This window comes from Psammomys obesus, unplaced genomic scaffold (assembly GCF_907164565.1).
Source record: "Psammomys obesus unplaced genomic scaffold, mPsaObe1.curated_primary_1811, whole genome shotgun sequence".
NCBI lineage: Eukaryota > Metazoa > Chordata > Mammalia > Rodentia > Muridae > Psammomys > Psammomys obesus.
In genome coordinates this window covers 3,956,242-3,973,411 of record NW_026592710.1, presented here as the reverse complement: position 1 = coordinate 3,973,411, position 17,170 = coordinate 3,956,242, and the positions used below count along the sequence as shown (strand labels likewise).

The window sequence follows — 17,170 nt, the reverse complement described above, 5'->3', positions numbered from 1 at the left end:
GTGTGTGTGTGTGTGTGTGTGTGTGTGTGTGTGTGTGTGTGTGTGTGTGTTTTGTCCCCTGCTGTCCTGAAACTTGATCTGTAGACCAGGATGGCCTTGAACTTGAGATCTGCCGTAATCTGCCTCTGCCTCCCTAGTGCTAGGATTAAAGGCGTGTATACCACTGCTTGGCACAAGATGACTTTTAATCTTAAAATGGAGTCAGGCTAACCATTAGTTTATTCCTGTAATTCCAGCACTTGAGAAGTGGAAACACCAACATGTTGTGGGTATTAATATTTACTATTGATATATATTTTTTTAGTTAAAGAGTAGTTAGTCCAACCAAGGACTATTCATGGAGATAACCTAGAACCCCTGCACAGATGTAGCCCATGGCAGGTCAGTGTCCAAGTGGGTTACCTAGTAATGGGAAGAGGGACTGCCTCTGACATAATCTGATTGGCCTGCTCTTTGATCACCTCCCCCTGAGGTGGGGAGCAGCCCTGCCAGGCCACAGAAGAGGACAATGCAGCTACTTTTGACAAGAACTGATAGACTAAGATCAGAAAGGAGAGGAGAACCTCCCCTATCAGTGGACTTGGGGAGGGGCATGCATGCAGAAACGGGAGGGAGGGTGGGATCGGGAGGGGAGGAGGAAGGGGCTTATGGGGGGATACAAAATGAATAAAGTGTAATTAATAAAAAATTTTTAAAAAGTTAAAAAAAAAAGAGTAGTTAGTCCTAATCCAGCTGTATACTCAAATCACCACACAGAGACTAGGATTTATTTAATTAACCTAGAACACAATGCTGGGCAATGATTACTCCATCCTAAACCTCCAAACCCACATAGTTTCCTACCATTCAGATTTCTTCCATTATCCTTGCTTTTAGTCATATCTTAGGTCCGGTTCATTTCTCCATGTGGTTCCAATCCCTCTCCTGCAGAATCTCCACCTCTCTCAAGATTCTCCTCCTCTCCTCCCTGCCTCGTTCCTCTTCCTCCCACTCCGGACCAGGGTCCCACCCTATCCTCTCCATTGCTCAGCATTGTGGCTGGTTGTTTTAATTGATGGTATAAAGAACAAATGGTGACATGTTTACACACACTTGAGACAGGTGGTGCTTAGAATAAGCATCTCCAAGCAATGTCCGGATTGAAACCAGATAGTGGGGGGAGAGAAATCAGCATTTGAATGAACAAAGGTAGATCGTATACATTCCAAAAGAATATACCAACACCAGCATGAGCTACATAGTGACATAGAACAGCCTGAGCCACAAAGTGAGTTTCTATCTTGAAAAATAGTAAATAGGCTGAAGAGAAATAAAAATGTGTATTTTTGTGTGCACGCACAAGCACACACACTCATTGGATTAAGATATGTACTCCTGAGAAAAAGTCTTAGAGCTTTGAAAGAAAATGATAAACCTTGTGTTTCTGAGTAAGTATTTTTATCAGTGTGCTGGCTGGTTTTATATTAACTTGACACAGGCTAGACTCTTTTAAGAGGCAAGAACCCCAATTAAGAAAATGCCTTCGTAAGCTTTCTTGATTAGTGATTGATGAGGGAGGATAAAACCTATGGTAGGTGGGACCACCCCAGGTTTGGTGGTCCTGGGTTCTATAAGAAAGCAGGCTGGGCAAACCGGTAAGCAATGGCCTCTGCAGCAGCTCCTGCCTCTAGATTCCCTTCCTGTCCTGACTTCCTTCAGTGATGAACTGTGGATGTGGAAGTGTAAGCCAATGAAACCTTTCCTCCCCAAATTGCTTTTTGTCGTGGTGTTTCATCATTGCAATAGTAACCCGAAGATAATCAGTCAGCAAAGTTTCAGCTTTGTATTTGTGAACTTGCTCTCTTCTGTTGCTCAACTTAGTCTTAAAAGCAGAGCCCGCAGTGCCAGGGTTTTCCAGGGTATTCTGCAGTGCTTTATGTGAGCCGTGACAGTCATGCCCTGTGGGCTTCGTGGTGCACCATCCTTCCGTGAATTCAGATGCCTGAGCACTCTGCTTCAGTGTTTTTATTCCACAAATACCAGCACTTCGTGCTGACTGCTGTTTTTCTGCCCCAGGGAACCATCAGCGTTGGAGTAGATGCCACTGACCTTTTTGATCGCTATGATGAGGAATATGAAGATGTGTCCGGAAGTGGCTTTCCGCAGATTGAGATTAATAAAATGCACATATCCCAGTCCATTGAGGTAAAGCACACAGACACCTCTCCGAGTACAGCCTGAGTTAATGAGGCGCAGTGCCGGAGCAGCTGGATGAGAGTTGGCTCAGGGTTTCTCCTCATCTTTATTTATGAAAGGCTGCAATTAGCCGCTGGCGGGGTCGGGGATAAGAGTGAGGGAGAGAAAACATGCCAGCATGCTTCATTTGGCCTTGTTTGGTACTGTTTTGCCCACACACAGGGCAGCTTTGTGCTGGTGTGCAGCTCCCAAGGTCTAATCTTGCCAATTAGGAATGCTAATGGTGGAAGCACAGAAGCCCAAGGTCACGGAGTTTAGGAAAGAGGGCAGGGCTTCCTGGCATATAGTTCTCTATGCTTTTCTCAGTTCTAAGGACTTGACTGTACAGAAGACAGTAGCACCTCTGGTCCTGAGCCAAGGAATTAGAATGCATCCTCTCGACCCTGGATGCACTAGGGTCAGGCCGTTCCACCTAAGACAACCAGACTCTATCTTCAAGGCACCTTTATTACCACATGTGTCAGCTTACCCATATAGTTAACTCTAAGAAGGTTGCTTCCTTGAAGAACCCTCAGTACAGCCAGAACCTGGGTGGTAAGCTGGAACTGAAAGCCCCGGCAGCACATCACAGAGTGGGGTCGCCATGAGTCCCCTGCCGTGGTGCACTAGGCCATGATTCTGCCTTGACATATTCGTAGCTCAAGTAACTCAGTAGGTAGCTGTGTCTCCCAGTTAAGAGCAGGCCATATACAGACATAAATGCATATGGCCGGGGTCGTGTCCCCTAACCCTGGCTTGCACTCAGGAGGCAGAGGCATCCCATAAATTGGAAGCTAACCTCATCTGCGCAGCCTCACAGCCAGGGCCACCTACTAAGACTCCCTCAAGAAGAAATCTTTGTAGAATAAACTGCTTTCATGGCCGCATGCATTGATGTGAAGTGAGAGGAGAGCATAGCGCCTGAGGAGGCCACCTGTCCCCATTTCCTAACTGCCAGGTGACCTGTGTCCCATCGCTTCCGTGCACTTGCTACCAGCAGCTATCTTCTCTTAGGCACCCTTGACAGCCACAGACACAGCCATCCTCTCTGGAAGTCTCTCCACCCAGAATGGCAATGGCGGCGGTTCCATTAACTTTGCACTCCGGCGAGTCACTTCTGCAAAGGGATGGGGTGAGGTAAGACCAGCTGGGTTCTGATGTCCATACATGGCCCTGTTATTGAACAGTCACACTGCAAGCTAACCTTCACTGCCTGAGGTGCTCACGCTGCAGTGTTAACACAGTTCTAAATGTCAGTGTCCAGACGCTGACTAACCACAAAAGAGTGATGTCTTGTGTCTGAGAAGTCCTGACAGTCCACAGAACAGTTTAAAGTCAGGATGCTTTGCGATGCTAACTTCAGCACTCCAACCCTGGGAAGTCAGTGTCTTTGTTTCCCTGAGATGACCCTTTGCTCTACCACCACAAAGTGGTGGCAGTCACGATTCCTGGTCGATGGTTGGTGACAGTGAAAGAGCCAGCACTGCTGAGCAAATGCAGCTGCAGCAAACAGGCATTCAAGAGTTACTTGAAAGTCACCCAGGCTAGCATATGAGGCAGCCGGGGCGGTATGGAAAGGCTAATGGGCTGATGAGGCCATCCCAGCTCCTGGGAGACCTTCCCGTCAGGAGCCAGCAGTGTGGAGTTGCACAGCTGCCTGCAGCATGAAGCATGTGGGCCCTGCAGCGGGGAGGGGTGTGGCCCACCAGCCTCCTTTGCCTTCTGACTGGAGCTGAGGAAGGCCAAGATTCAGGACTAAAATTGTCTTTGGAGGAGTCCCTGTCTACAGTCTGGGCTCCCTGTGAATCTGGGGCTGAAAAAAACCCCATTGAGACATTAGGAGTCTGCCAGCCCTCTGTTGAGAGCCTGGCCAGGTGGGTGCCGAGCCCTGGGTTGGTGCCATAGGTAGAACACTAGTAATGCTTTCTCTGTTTGTTTCTCCAAACAGTTGGAGTTTGGAGCCGGAGACCTCCAGGGGCCTTTATTTGGTCTCAAGCTGTTCCGTAATCTCACACCAAGATGGTAAATATGCACGAAAACTCTTTATGCTGTATTAACTTAGGGTGTTAGAGCCTGTGAATTCTTGTGCTTGTGGACATCTGAAGTTACTGTGCTGTGTGAGCACAATAGCACAAGTGCCATGGGCAGCCTGTAGCTGGGAAGAGCTCTGTATTGGGAAGCAGGCCCAGCCCCACCAGACTTTCTTCTGGGCTGAGAAGCTTCCAAACTTGGGACCGTGTGTGTTCTGGCCCTGTGAGAACCATGGAACAGGGTCTGTGTCTATGCGGGTTGTCTCTCTCCCAGAGGCTGTGGAGACTGCCTGGTGGTCCTGTGAACGTGGCCACCCCAAAGCTTTTATGGCCTCTGAAGCTAAAACTGATGGCACACCTCCAGGCTTCTGTTTTGTTTTTCCCAGCTGCTGTAACACAGAACACTCTGCTGAAAGCAGCGGAGGGGTAAAAAAACTTTATTTCAGCTCACAGTTCCAGATACTAGTCCATTATAGTGCAGAGTCACAACGCAGAGCCTTGAAGGAACTGGTCACATCACACCTTTGACCCCAGCACTTGGGATGCAGAAGCAGATACCTCTCTGTGAGTTTAAGGCCAGCCAGAGCTAGTCTGTGCTCACTGATGGATGTAAGGGCCAGATCAGGCACGTCTCCCCTTCAGGGTTCCCTGCTTTATGACCAAGTCCACACTCAATCTTCCAGGTGTGTGTAGTGGTGCAGGGATAGAGACGGAGATCAGAAGTTAAGGTCATCCTCAGCTACTTGTTGGAGAGTTTGAGATCATCCTGGGATACAGAAGATTTTACATCAGAACAAAGTTGCTGGGTGAGGCCAGGTTTAGTGGTTATATGCCTTTGATTCCTCACTGCTCTGGAGGCCAGTGCTGTAGAACTGCAAATTGGAGACAGGTATAGACAATATAGATGGTGTCTCAAAAAAACAAACAAACAAAAAAACAGGAAAGGCAAGCAAATGTCTGTAATCCCATCATTTGAGAGGTAGACTCAGGAGGATCAAGAGTTCAAACCCAGCCGGTGCTGTATAGCACATCAGAGGCCAGCCTCTGGGCTATCTAAGACCCTGTTCCCCAAGCAGACAACCTTGTGGGATGGTCGCATCTCTGTCCAGTGAATGCCTTGCTTCTCTGCCCACCAGATTGTTTCCCTCCCTTTGGGACAGAGTCGAATCCTAAATCTCGTCCTTGAGCTTCTCTGAGGTTTCTCTCCACTGGAAGGGAGTATAAAGAATTGCGGATTAAAAGTTAGTTATGGTTTTTACCTTAATGGCACTAATGTTATCTCCAGACCTTAGAAAATCAAGAAATCACTAGACAGCACCGTGAATGTGGGGCAGTACCCTTCAGTCCATACTGTTGAAATGCCTCCTCGAACCAGAAGGTGGGGCTGCTCTTTCTTAGACGCTGACGTCAGAGTCCTTCCTGGAAGACTGCTCTTCTGTCATTTCAGTGAACTAGTTCACAGCAGGGCTGAATATTAGGACCCTGAGGGCAGGTTTTAAAAATTGTTGGGGTCCAGAGAGATGACTCAGCAGTTAAGAGCACTTGTTGGGAGGACCTGGGTTTGATTCCTCACAGCCACATAGCAGCTCACAGTCATCTGTAACCCCAGTTCCAGAGGCTTTAATAGGCACACATGTGGCACACGTGCGTGAATGTAGGCGAAGCATTCCTAAAATAGAAACCTCCGTGTGCGCATGTACGCACATATGTGTGTGAGCTGAGCTCCTTCCTCCCAGGGCTTCTGACGTAGTCTGAGGTGTGTTTGTTGAGGTGGTTGGCTCTACTTTTTGTTGCATGTTGATACCACTTGGGGGCTGTTTATGCTCCCAGCCTGTGCTAAAGAATTGGGATGCTGGACAAGAGGAGTCAGCTGTCAGTGGCTACAGAGCAGCCAGGTGATTTCAGCATTCACAGAGTTTCGAAGCTACAGTGTTTGAAAGCGTCCCCAGCATTACCTTCTGTTGGCTCAGCGCACAGCACTTAGGTGCTCTGATTTACGAGTGGACGGATGGTGGGGATTGAGACTCGCCAGGGAGGAGCTCGAAAGACGTGCACTTTCTTTCCCTTGCTCTGCTGCTCTCCTTGCTTATTAGCACTGGCCTACATGTTGTGGAGTGATGTTCAGTGTGGCAGGAGGACGCGGTAGAACAGCTAAGAGCCGTGACAGCTGGACCCTTTCTGTCTGTGTCCCCCCAGCTTTGTGACGACAAACTGTGCTCTGCAGTTTTCATCCCGTGGAATCCGGCCTGGCCTTACCACTGTCCTAGCTCGGAACCTGGACAAGAACACTGTGGGCTACCTGCAGTGGCGATGGGGCATCCAGTCAGCAATGAACACGAGCATCGTCCGGGACACTAAGACCTGCCACTTCACTGTGGCCTTGCAGGTGAGCGGAGGGGCTTGCCCTCTCTTGAGCATGCATCTGGAGGAAGGCGGCGTATCGTGCCCCAAGTCCTGGGGGGCAGCTCTGGGTACACTCAGCAGTGGGCAGCCTCTAGTGTAGAGGGAGGATGTTCCGAGGCTATGCTCAGATCATCTGAAAGTAGCTCAGCTGCACATCCTCATATCAGAACGGTGTTCTCGAGTGCTGTGGCCAGGCAGGAAGAGAAAGAAGCTGGTCTCTGAGAATGAATGCGCCTCCATTCCTCCTCCTAGCACCGTGGACTCAGGATTGCCAGAGATTTGTGTTTCTCTTGAGAAGCTAGTAAACTGCACCTTGATGAAAAATCTCGGTTTTTTTTTTTTATAGTTGTGCGCTTCATAGCATTTCTATCAGTGGGAGATTTCTGGGGAGACCATGTTACCCAGTGGTGTCTCTGTTACCTTATTTTGTGTGAGTCTAACAATGGCAGATCACTAACAGCTCTCAGAACATTACACAGCTAGCGGCTGTGACTGCCCTAATGGAGCGTCCTTCTGCAGATCCCATCAGAGGTAGACAGCTAGGCATCATTCCGGAATGGTGAGGGTGACCCTGCACCCTTTTCTCCTTTCCTCAGCTGGGAATCCCTCACTCCTTTGCACTCATCAGCTATCAGCACAAGTTCCAGGACGATGATCAAACACGTGTGAAAGGGTCCCTCAAGTAAGTCTTGGCCTTGCTGTCAGAGAGGTGAGCCAGCTCTGAGGAGAGCTCTCAGGGTAGAGGTGTGACTGGCACCAATGTGTCTTTGTCACACCTGTGATGCCCCTCATTGCCTCGTGCTGGGTGGTGGGATTTGCTCTCTAGCTGGCCTTGAGAGGCTCTAGCAGGCCTTGAGAGGCTCTGCTGCAAGAGAACCTCCCAGGTATTCCAGAGGTGCTATTACCCCCAGGAGCATCAAGCTACCTGCTCCCGTGGGTGATGTGGAGTAGGGGAAGGACTCTTGTTTTCATGTACTCCCATGTGTAGACCAGGGGGCAGGAAAGATACATACCGGCAGCTGTGTTCTGTCCCCACAGGGCAGGCTTCTTTGGGACAATAGTGGAGTATGGAGCTGAGAGGAAGATCTCACGACACAGCGTCTTGGGTGCGGCTGTGAGCATTGGCGTCCCTCAGGGTGTGTCTCTCAAAGTCAAGTAAGTTGAACCTGACCCTTGCTAACCAGGGGATGGGATTAAATTCCTTGGTGTGCCATTGCTTCTGTGTCAGCTTCTTGAGCAGGGGTCAAGGAGACAAACACAGCAGTGTTAGTGGAGGCTTAGGCTCCCGCCTTCCATGGTACTATGTTGACCACTGGGCCCCTCACACCTTTCCAACCCTGCCAGTGGCCACTGTGCCCACCCCATGCCACCATAGGCATTTGCAGCATCAGACTCCTTCTTGTGTAATAGCATGTCAACATACAGTTGTCCTCCATGCTACCCAGGGCTTCAAAAGTTTGCCTGGACTTTTGTTTGAGATATGGTCTCACATAGCCAAGGCTAGCCTGGAACTCAAACTTGGGACCCTCCAGTTTCAGCCATCTCAGTATTGAGATTTCAGACATGCACACATCTAGCTTCTGTGTGCATGTTTGCTCATTTTCCTGTGGTATTGCAGTTGAGCCTCTTTCCCAGCCTTCTCTGGAGGCTTTGACCCACCTGGGCATCTTCCTTTCCATGCAGAGGCAGCTATTCATTGCTCCTGGCTTGGTAGCAGCAGCCTTTGCCTCTCCAGCCTGCATTGGACTTCTATGTGCCAGGGTTCTTAGACACCAAGCTGTAGCTCTGATTTCTTTTTGGCTATCTCTTCCTGTCTCCCAAACAGGCAACTGTGTCTCTTGTTTTTTTGTTTTTTTGTTTTTTTTTTAAACTCTGCTTTTTTGGGGTGTTCAGCCCTCAGCCCCCCCCAACCATAAGTAGGAGAGAGAAAAGGTTAGTGGGGAAAGGGCCCCAGACCCCTTTATTTCCCCCAGCTAGTTAGGGTCACCGGGTTCTTTTAGGGCTCTATACCACCACAGATGCAACTAGCAGGCTCCTTCACAAGGCTGCACCCGGAAGCATTTCTGTCTGCTCCAAACCACCACACCGTCTCTGGTCTCTATAGACTGCTACCAGCAACACAGAAAGCCACACAGTCTCTTTCTTGGCCTCACATTTATACTCCTAGACCACACCTCTCCATGCGAATTAACAGGTGTGGACAAACGATAACCCAACTAAAATCCCACACTTGGGATTAAAATAAAAGCATATTTACATAGCATACAAAGAAACTGGAACTTCCCATTACAGGCCTCTCTGGGGAGCACAGCCCTTGGTGGAAGTTCTCTTCCCCACGTGGCCCGTGTTTTTAGTACTGGATGGAGGCCTAGAAGCTATGCCTCATGCATCCCTGGGGATGGCTGTACTGTACTTCCAAAGTCCTCACCTGAAGAGCCCAGTCTTGGCTGGCTTCCTGAACCTCTAGCTCATGTGCACAGCGTCCTCTCTGTTTCTGTGAGTGTCACATGTACAGATTTACCCTGCATCATGAATGCTGGAGGGAAGGTCGCACAGATCCTGGCAGCGCAGCATTGCCGAGTGGTGCCGGAGGGCGTGGCCGTGATAGCCGAGACTGCAGTGCTGCATCAGGGAGGCAGAAGCCGGCTGTCAGGACAGTGCTTGCAAGGAGCACTTGCCTTTGACCCCCCAGAACCCATGCAGAAAAAGTCCAGTGTGATAGAGCATGCAGTAGTACTGCTTCTGGGAAGGTAGAGACAGACTGATTCCTGGGATTTGCTGGCCAGCCAGCCTAGCCTGCTAGCCAACCTCCAGCCCAGTGAAAGATCTTATCTAAGAAAAACAAAAAGGTGAGCAACTCCTTAGAAGTGACGTGGAGGTTGTTCTCTGGTCTCCAAACGTACAAGTATCCACCAAAAAAATAGAAGAAAAAAAAGTCAAAGAACTAAATTTCATAATTCCAGTTGCAATGACTGAAGCTTCCCGTCTGACCTCTGCAGGTACTGTCTGCACACACCGGTGCAGACATACATGCAAGCAAAACAGTCATGCATATGAGTTAAATAACTGCTTAAATATGCTTGTTGTGAGAATTCTGGAATTTTGGTTACTTTAGAAAATACAGAAATATTATAAGAATGTGGTTCTCTTTTAATCCAGGTGTGAGTATACGGTACCACCACAGACTGTCCACACCAGCTAACTATGATTTGCCTTGTACTGTAGCATAGGCGTGGCTTTGCCAGCGGCGGGTAGTTTCTGTGATTGTGTGACCTTTGGAATACTGGGAACTTTTCAGAGGGTGTATAAATGCTGGCGGGCTGGGTGGTTATTGGTCGTTCAGGGGCCTTGGCTGCTCATGCTCAAAGAAGAAATAAGAAGAAAGGAATTAGATTCAATGATGATCTTTCTCTCTCCTTTCCATCCTTCTTTCTTTCCTACTGATAGAGGATGAAACTGGAAGGATAAAGGGTGGGAAAAAGAAGAACCCACAAAGTAGTAAAAACCAGCTACAAGCAAAGAAGAAACTAGACTCAAGGATCTCTCTCTCTCTCCCCTCTTGCCTTCTCTCCCTCCTATCTAGTAATAGGGGTGAAACCAGAGGGATAAAGGGCTGGAAAAAGAACCCACAAAGTAGCAGAGACCAGCCACATAGACTAGTGAATATGCATAGATTTCTGCATGCACACTACCGTTTTGCATCTCTGAGCTGAGATTCCTGGACACCAGTGGTCAGATTGTCTGACTGTAACCCTCTGTGTGAACAGAGAGCACTGGGGAGGCATGGAGATGGCTGAGACCCTGTCCTCAGCTGCATTTACACCGAGAACCTCTGCTCAGCACTTAACTGTGAACTGGACTCTCATCCTGTGTTTCCTGTGATAGTATTAAACTGCCCAAATTGGCCAGGCAGTGGTGGCATGCCCCTTTAATCCCGGCACTTGGGAAGCAGAGGCAAGCGAATCTCTGTGAGTTTGAGGCCAGCCTGGTCTACAGAGTCAGTTCCAAGACAGCCAGAGCTACAGAGAAACCCTGTCTCGAAAAACAAAGACAAAACAAGAATGCCAGTTGGATGTCTTTTAACCTTGACCATAAGTATGTTAGAGTTCAGATTTCCAAATATTTATGTATATAATTAGGCATGTTGGAGGTAGGACCCAAATCTAAATGAATTAATTTTTTTTTCCACAAACATAGAGCTTTAAAAATCTTTCTATTTCACCTTCTGTTAACGTTGTATTTGTTACGTGTGTTTCAAGGAGTGTGTTTCTTTCATCTAAGTCTGAACTTTCTTACCATTGATTTGTTCCTGTCACCTGCCTGTCTTCTTTGTAATTTGTCCTATTGGTAATTTGTATCCTCTATTTGTCTTTAAAGACAGGGTCTCACTAGATAGACCAGGCCAACCTCAAACTCACAAGGATCCAAGTGTCTCTGCAGCACCATCACTGGGCCTACATGTGTGTGACACCATGCCAGGCTTGAGTGCCTTCTAATAAGAGCATTTATAGCAATGAAGTCCCTTTATGTTCTATTTCATCTTACAAATTTAATGTTCATGCTGTTTCCCAATTTCACTAAGAGCACATTGCTTAGCTGAGCATTGTAGCACATGCATTTGCTTTTGTTAGTGTGTGCATGCCTTTAATCCCATCATCTCTCAGGAAGCAGGAGCAGGTCCATATCGAGTCTGGGCAAGCCAGGAATATACAGTAAGCCTTGTCTCAAATTTAAGGCTAGTCTAGATTACATAGTGCCAGGCCAGGCTGGGATGCACAAGGAAACCTTGTTGTAAAGCTCGACAGATGCGTGTGTGCCTAAATGCATGCATACCTAAATGAGCTGAGTAGCTTCGGGACCAGCAGGTGCTTGGCACGCCTGGATTCTGCGCAGTACCAAAACATACAGTGGGAAACATCCCAGTGCCACATGCTCCTGCTCACCTGCCCTGCCGCCATTCAGCACCTCAGTGTCTGTGTTTTAAAATAGAATGAACACTGGTCTGAGGCCTCGTTGAAAGAGATTGAGGCAGGAGGATAACTGGAGTTCCAGTAGTACGTCAGGGACCATATGGGCAACATAGTGAAACATACTTCCTCCCTATCCCTCATCTCAAAAAATAGATAAAGCTCTTGTTATTTTTTCTAAACATTTGTTTTTATTTCTGTCTTCTGTGCGAATGTCCATTTATATGCAGATGTACGTGCAGATGCCCTTGGAAGTCAGCAGAGGGCATCAGGTCCCCTGGATTTAAGAGTTATAGGCAGCTGTGAGCCCTCCAGTGTGGGTGCTGGCAAGCAAACCTGGGTGCTCTTACAGTGCTCATAGCCTTAGCTCTCTCTAGCCCCCAAGTTCTAGTTTTCATATATGGTGACGTTTATAGTTGCTCTTCATGCAGCCATTGGTCAGGAATGCCTCATCCTTTACAAAGTGTTCTTGCATGTTTGTTTGTTTTGTTTGTTTTTTGAGACAGGGTTTCTCTGTGTAACAGCCTTGGCTATGTTGGACTCTCTTTGTAGACCAGGCTGGCCTCAAACTTACAGAGCTCCATCTGCCTCTGCCTCTTGAATGCTGGGATTAAAGGCCACTGCTGCTGCTGCTGCCGCCACCACCAGACTGCAAAGCGTTCTTAATCTGGTACCTTCTGAAATACGTGGGCTTGTTTGAAACATCCCACTTACTGACACAGGCTCTCTCTGGGACCATTGTCCTGTCCTCAGAAACCTTTGACACAACACAGCCATAGGGATGTGGCGTCCAGTTAAGCATTCACTCTCCCTTTGCCCTTGAGGTCAGCACACTGTGGGCTCTTGCGTCATGCGCATAAGGAACTCAGCTTTGGACCTGCTGTGCTGCTTCCTGAGAGCTGGCTTCCGGAAGTGGTGACCCCAGCACTCCTCTCTGAAAGACCTGGCACATCCTCTATGTTCTGCTCTGTTTCCCACAGGCTGAACAGGGCCAGTCAGACCTACTTCTTCCCGATTCACTTGACGGATCAGCTGCTCCCCAGTGCTGTGTTCTATGCCACTGTGGGGCCGCTAGTAATCTACTTGGCAATGCACCGTTTGATCATCAAGCCTTACCTCAGGGCTCAGAAAGAGAGGTGAGTTTCTCATTAGAAGCCTGTGCTTCAATCTCTTCAACTGCAGAGAGAGCTGCATCTGTTCCTGGGAAAATGAAGCAGGTTAATGCCAAGGAAGTGCTGAGCATGCTCCCAGGTCCTGACAGGCCCCAGTCACTCTTGGCCAGTCAGTCACACCTGCACAAATGACTGGACTTGCTTTATAAAATGATGCTCTAAATGGGACCAGTAGAAATGCCATCTCCCTCCTTGGTCCTAGACATCTCACCCTGGCTTGAAGTGGAATGAATCTGTTCTGACACACACTAACTGTAGTCACGGAAACCATGTAACCGAGTTGGCTTTACAGTTTCTTTTAAGGAGCCCCCTGAGCCAGAACTGACCCCAAGCATCCATCCGAAACCCAAGCGATGGAGAAGCCCTGTGTTAATCTCTAGACCCTGAACTTGTGAGGAGGGACAAGGTGCCTTCTGGCTGCCTATGACCTCGTCACTATAGTGTAGCCACCCAGTTCCCATGGGTGTTTAAAACCTAGGCAAAGAGTGTGCTCCATCGGGTCTCTGGCAGGGCTGTTGGGGGGCCAACCCTCAGTCCCTATATTTTGCTGTAAGAATGACTATTTCTGTGCATCCAGAGCAGCCTGAGTTTCCCCTGCTTGCTGGAGTCTTCTCCCAAGGAGAGCGCATTTCAGGAGGCTCCATGGAAGAGGTGGTCAGGGAAGGCGAGCTCAGGCTGCCTTGGTTGTGCTGAAGTCCTAGACAAGCAGAAATCCTGTTAAGATCACAGACTGCATGGTGGGCACAGTCCAGCAGGGGGCGCAGCTCCCCTGCCATAGACTGACTTGTGCCTTGCTTCTATCTCAAAGGGAACTGGAAAAGCAAAGGGAGAACACAGCCAGCGACATCCTGCAGAAGAAGCAAGAGGCAGAAGCTGCTGTGAGTGCCCCTCTGCTGCTGTGCACAGTCCAGGGCACAGGGCAGCCTCCTCTAGTCCCTTCTAGCCCACCCTGCTGAAGCTGGGACTGCAAAAGAAACTCCTTTACTCTCCAGTGTTGGTCCCAGACAGAGCCCAAGGGCTCCTCTTCCCCAACAACCTCATTTCCTCCTAAGCTCTTCTGTGGCCTGAGGGGCACTTTCTGGAGACCTCGGTCTGTGACGAGTGCGACCCTCCAGAGGCCTAACAAGGCTTTGTGAAGGGGCAGGTGTTGCCCTTGTTTCCTCCCTCTATGTACTGCCTATCATAGGTGGCAAGGGATCGTCATGGCTTAATGGCAGAGTCCCATAGGATTCTTGTGACAGGCTGCAAAGGCACACAGCAGACAGACTATGTGAGGCCATCCATGTCCCCAGGCAAACGTGCCCATTTGGGGGCCAGCACACATCCCTACCTGCTGCATGACTCCACAGAGAACATAGGTCCTTTTCAAAGAAAAGCAGGGGTCCAGCTGCTCACTTGAAGTGCCTGTTTTGAGGCAGGATCTTACAGTGTGTCCTAGATGACCTCACTCTTGTTATGTAGCCCAAGCTAGCCCAGGGTCCCCGACATGTCCGTCCTCTCTCAGGTTCGACTGATGCAGGAATCTGTCCGGAGAATAATCGAAGCAGAGGAGTCCCGAATGGGTGAGCGGGCGTGCCATCTTTAGGCTGGGCTGTGTGCTGGGGCCAAATTTAAGGCAGCCTGTGTCATCTCCTGCCGGTCTGTCCCCAGGGCTTATCATCGTGAACGCCTGGTATGGGAAATTTGTCAATGACAAGAGCAAGAAGAATGAAAAGGTGAAGGTGATCGATGTGACAGTGCCCCTGCAGTGCCTGGTAAAGGACTCCAAGCTCATCCTCACTGAGGCCTCCAAGGTACACCACCAGGGCACCTTGGACCCTGCTCCAAACCAGGATCCATAGCAAAAGGCAGCTTGGGGTCCAGAGCCAGGTGACAATGACGGTCAGGCCTGCAGTACCTGGATAGCTCCTGTGCCGGCACCACGGCCTACTTTCGTGGACTCTAAAATCAACTCACAAGTGTCCACAGGTCCAGCAAACAACCCACAGCAGCCTTCCTGGCCCTTGCATTTCATTTAAAAAGGGCTGTGGGTTCAGAAGTCATCTGTGGCTGTGTCTGGTGGGCTTCGGGCTGGCTTGAGAAAGGGACTTGAGGACCAATCTGGCACTACCTCCATAAACTAAATTCTCATTCCTTCATCAAGCTCCAAAGTGCGTGTCCTCATCCAGGTTGTGCCCAGCTGGGGGCAGATGGGAGCGGTGCAGGGCTTGAGGGCTGGCCCTCTGTTTGTTCACAGGCTGGGCTGCCAGGGTTCTACGACCCATGTGTTGGGGAGGAGAAGAGTCTTCGAGTGCTGTACCAGTTCCGAGGCGTGCTTCACCAGGTTTTGGTGCCTGACAGTGAGGCTCTCAGGATACCAAAGCAATGTGAGTAGCTGCCCTGGGCACCACCTTTCCTGTGCAGGTGGGCTCATCAGTCACAGCCGAAGGATTGAGGGGACAGGACTGGATCCCAAAGATGCCTAGAGATGCTTTGGGCCAGGAACTTGACTCAGGAAGCAGCATTCAGCTCATCACAGACAAGAGTCAGAGCATGCTTTTGGCCAAATCAATCATGCTTTTGGCTGGCCTACATAGTGAGGCTCATCTCCAAAAAAAAGGAAAAAGCTAGAGAGAGGGCTCACAGTTGAGAGCGTATGTTATTTTTGCAGAAGACAAAATTCAGTTCAGTTCCCAGCACCCACATACATGGTGGCTCACAGCGATCTGTGACTGCAGTTTCAAGGGATCTGATGCCCCCTTCTGGCCATGAGCACCAGGCGTGAATGTGCTGCACATCCATACACATCCGTATGTTCAGACAAAACACAGAAATTCAAAAGGGGTTGGGAGATGTGACACGTGGCCACAGCTGTGAGAGGCTGTGTGGAAGTGATACCTTCTTCCCAGATCCAGAAGCAGTTGCTTGAGTGTGGTGGAACTTAGGAGAAGCCCTGTCTCAAAGAGGAGCAGCAGAGCTGGCCAATGTCGGAGGAAGGGGGCGGAGGACACGTATTTGCCGTCTGCCAGCCTGACTTGTTCTTTTCTTCCCCAGCTCACAGGATCGACACAGATGGGTAAACTACTTGGCGACCTGAGTAAAAAGAGGCTACAAAACCTTTTTCCTGGGAGTCTACAAATTTGGAAGCAGGGAAAACCCAGATGTGAGATGTTTTTAGTTTATTTCTCGAGAAGGTGGCTCTGTATCAATTATGTGAAGGGACATGCTGAGCTGCGTGGGCGCTGTGGGTAGGACTGCAGGGCCTCCTTGCCAGGCCACAGCACAGCCATGTCTAACCCCAAGGATCATGTTCCTGGAGGGCAGGGCCTGAGCCAACTCTGAGGTCATCCACCCCGGTCTTCATCGTGAGTGGCTGTTCCCAGCAGCCCTCTGGAGGTATCTGGAACATTCTGCCCTCACACATGGGAGCTCTTCCTGACACCCACGCTGCACATGGGAAACATGGAAAGGAGGACGGTGTGTCGCGTGCTGCTCAATAAACTTCCCACAAGCCACCTCTCTCTTCTGAAACGTCACTGAATGGACTAGAGAGGACTGCGGGTTTATAAAACTGCTTTTCTTCTGAGACAACGGGTGTGGAAACTAGTCTCTTTCTTCCCACGACCAGAGCTTCTCAAATCATTCCTTCAGGCCCTGGCTTGGCACAGAGGGGAAACCCCCGGTCCCAAGGTGCACTGTCCAGGCACACTGCCCACATTGCTAAGAGAAGACACCCTGATGCCAGTGGACCCGTCACCCCACCCCACAAGACACTGTCCTGCCGTGCCTACACCCACTCCTCTAGAGGATGGTGTTAGAAGGAGGGGAGTTTTGCAGGGCGTTGGGGCACGAGTTTGCCAAATCCTGGGTATGGACCCAAGGCCGGCCCAGGCACCTGCACCTCCAATGAGTGCCCAGCAGGTGGTGCTGTTGCTCGCCAGGCCAGGCCCTCCCAGGGCACCTCAGGGAGTCTTGGCTCCCAGACCCCTTCCTTGCACACAGGCTCTACCCTCTAAACAGGTGTTGCCACAGTAGTGGCTCTAACCCACAGCAGCAGCTGCTGAAGGCATTCTCAAGACCCCTCAGTTTTTAAAAAGCAATTCAATTCTGTAACGTTTATCTTTTTTTTCCTTACAAGGATGTTTCTTTGCCCCGCAAGCTGAAATGCAGTTTGCACTGTTGCATGAGCCTTGACTCAGTGGCCTGTGGCCCCTGGGCACTGCTGCCCCTTCTGTCTGAAGCTGACTGTGGCAGCACTGCCCAACAATAAACCTGACCTGAAAGCTGAGGCCGCTTCTGTCCATCTGTGTGTGTGTGTTTAGGAAGGGACAGTGGGCTACGATGCCCCAAGCACCTTTTCCCATCCCTGCTTCAGCTTAGACCATTGGTCACAAGTTGAAGCTGT

General features: G+C 49.7%; 1 protein-coding gene across 1 annotated transcript in view; it reads left to right on the top strand.

Moving 5' to 3' along the window:
• Dnajc11 (DnaJ heat shock protein family (Hsp40) member C11) overlaps nucleotides 1-17,053 on the top strand; it is a 49,236-nt gene extending 32,183 nt beyond the window's left edge. Inside the window, exons 5-16 of the mRNA XM_055615212.1 lie at nucleotides 2,056-2,184; nucleotides 3,229-3,351; nucleotides 4,163-4,236; nucleotides 6,441-6,630; nucleotides 7,244-7,329; nucleotides 7,686-7,802; nucleotides 12,595-12,750; nucleotides 13,595-13,664; nucleotides 14,291-14,348; nucleotides 14,437-14,579; nucleotides 15,023-15,152; nucleotides 15,820-17,053. Of these exons, the coding sequence (XP_055471187.1) occupies nucleotides 2,056-2,184; nucleotides 3,229-3,351; nucleotides 4,163-4,236; nucleotides 6,441-6,630; nucleotides 7,244-7,329; nucleotides 7,686-7,802; nucleotides 12,595-12,750; nucleotides 13,595-13,664; nucleotides 14,291-14,348; nucleotides 14,437-14,579; nucleotides 15,023-15,152; nucleotides 15,820-15,845 (1,302 nt within the window). The 3' untranslated portion in view covers nucleotides 15,846-17,053. The remainder of the gene's footprint in view (nucleotides 1-2,055; nucleotides 2,185-3,228; nucleotides 3,352-4,162; nucleotides 4,237-6,440; nucleotides 6,631-7,243; nucleotides 7,330-7,685; nucleotides 7,803-12,594; nucleotides 12,751-13,594; nucleotides 13,665-14,290; nucleotides 14,349-14,436; nucleotides 14,580-15,022; nucleotides 15,153-15,819) is intronic.
• Nucleotides 17,054-17,170: the final 117 nt, after the last annotated feature.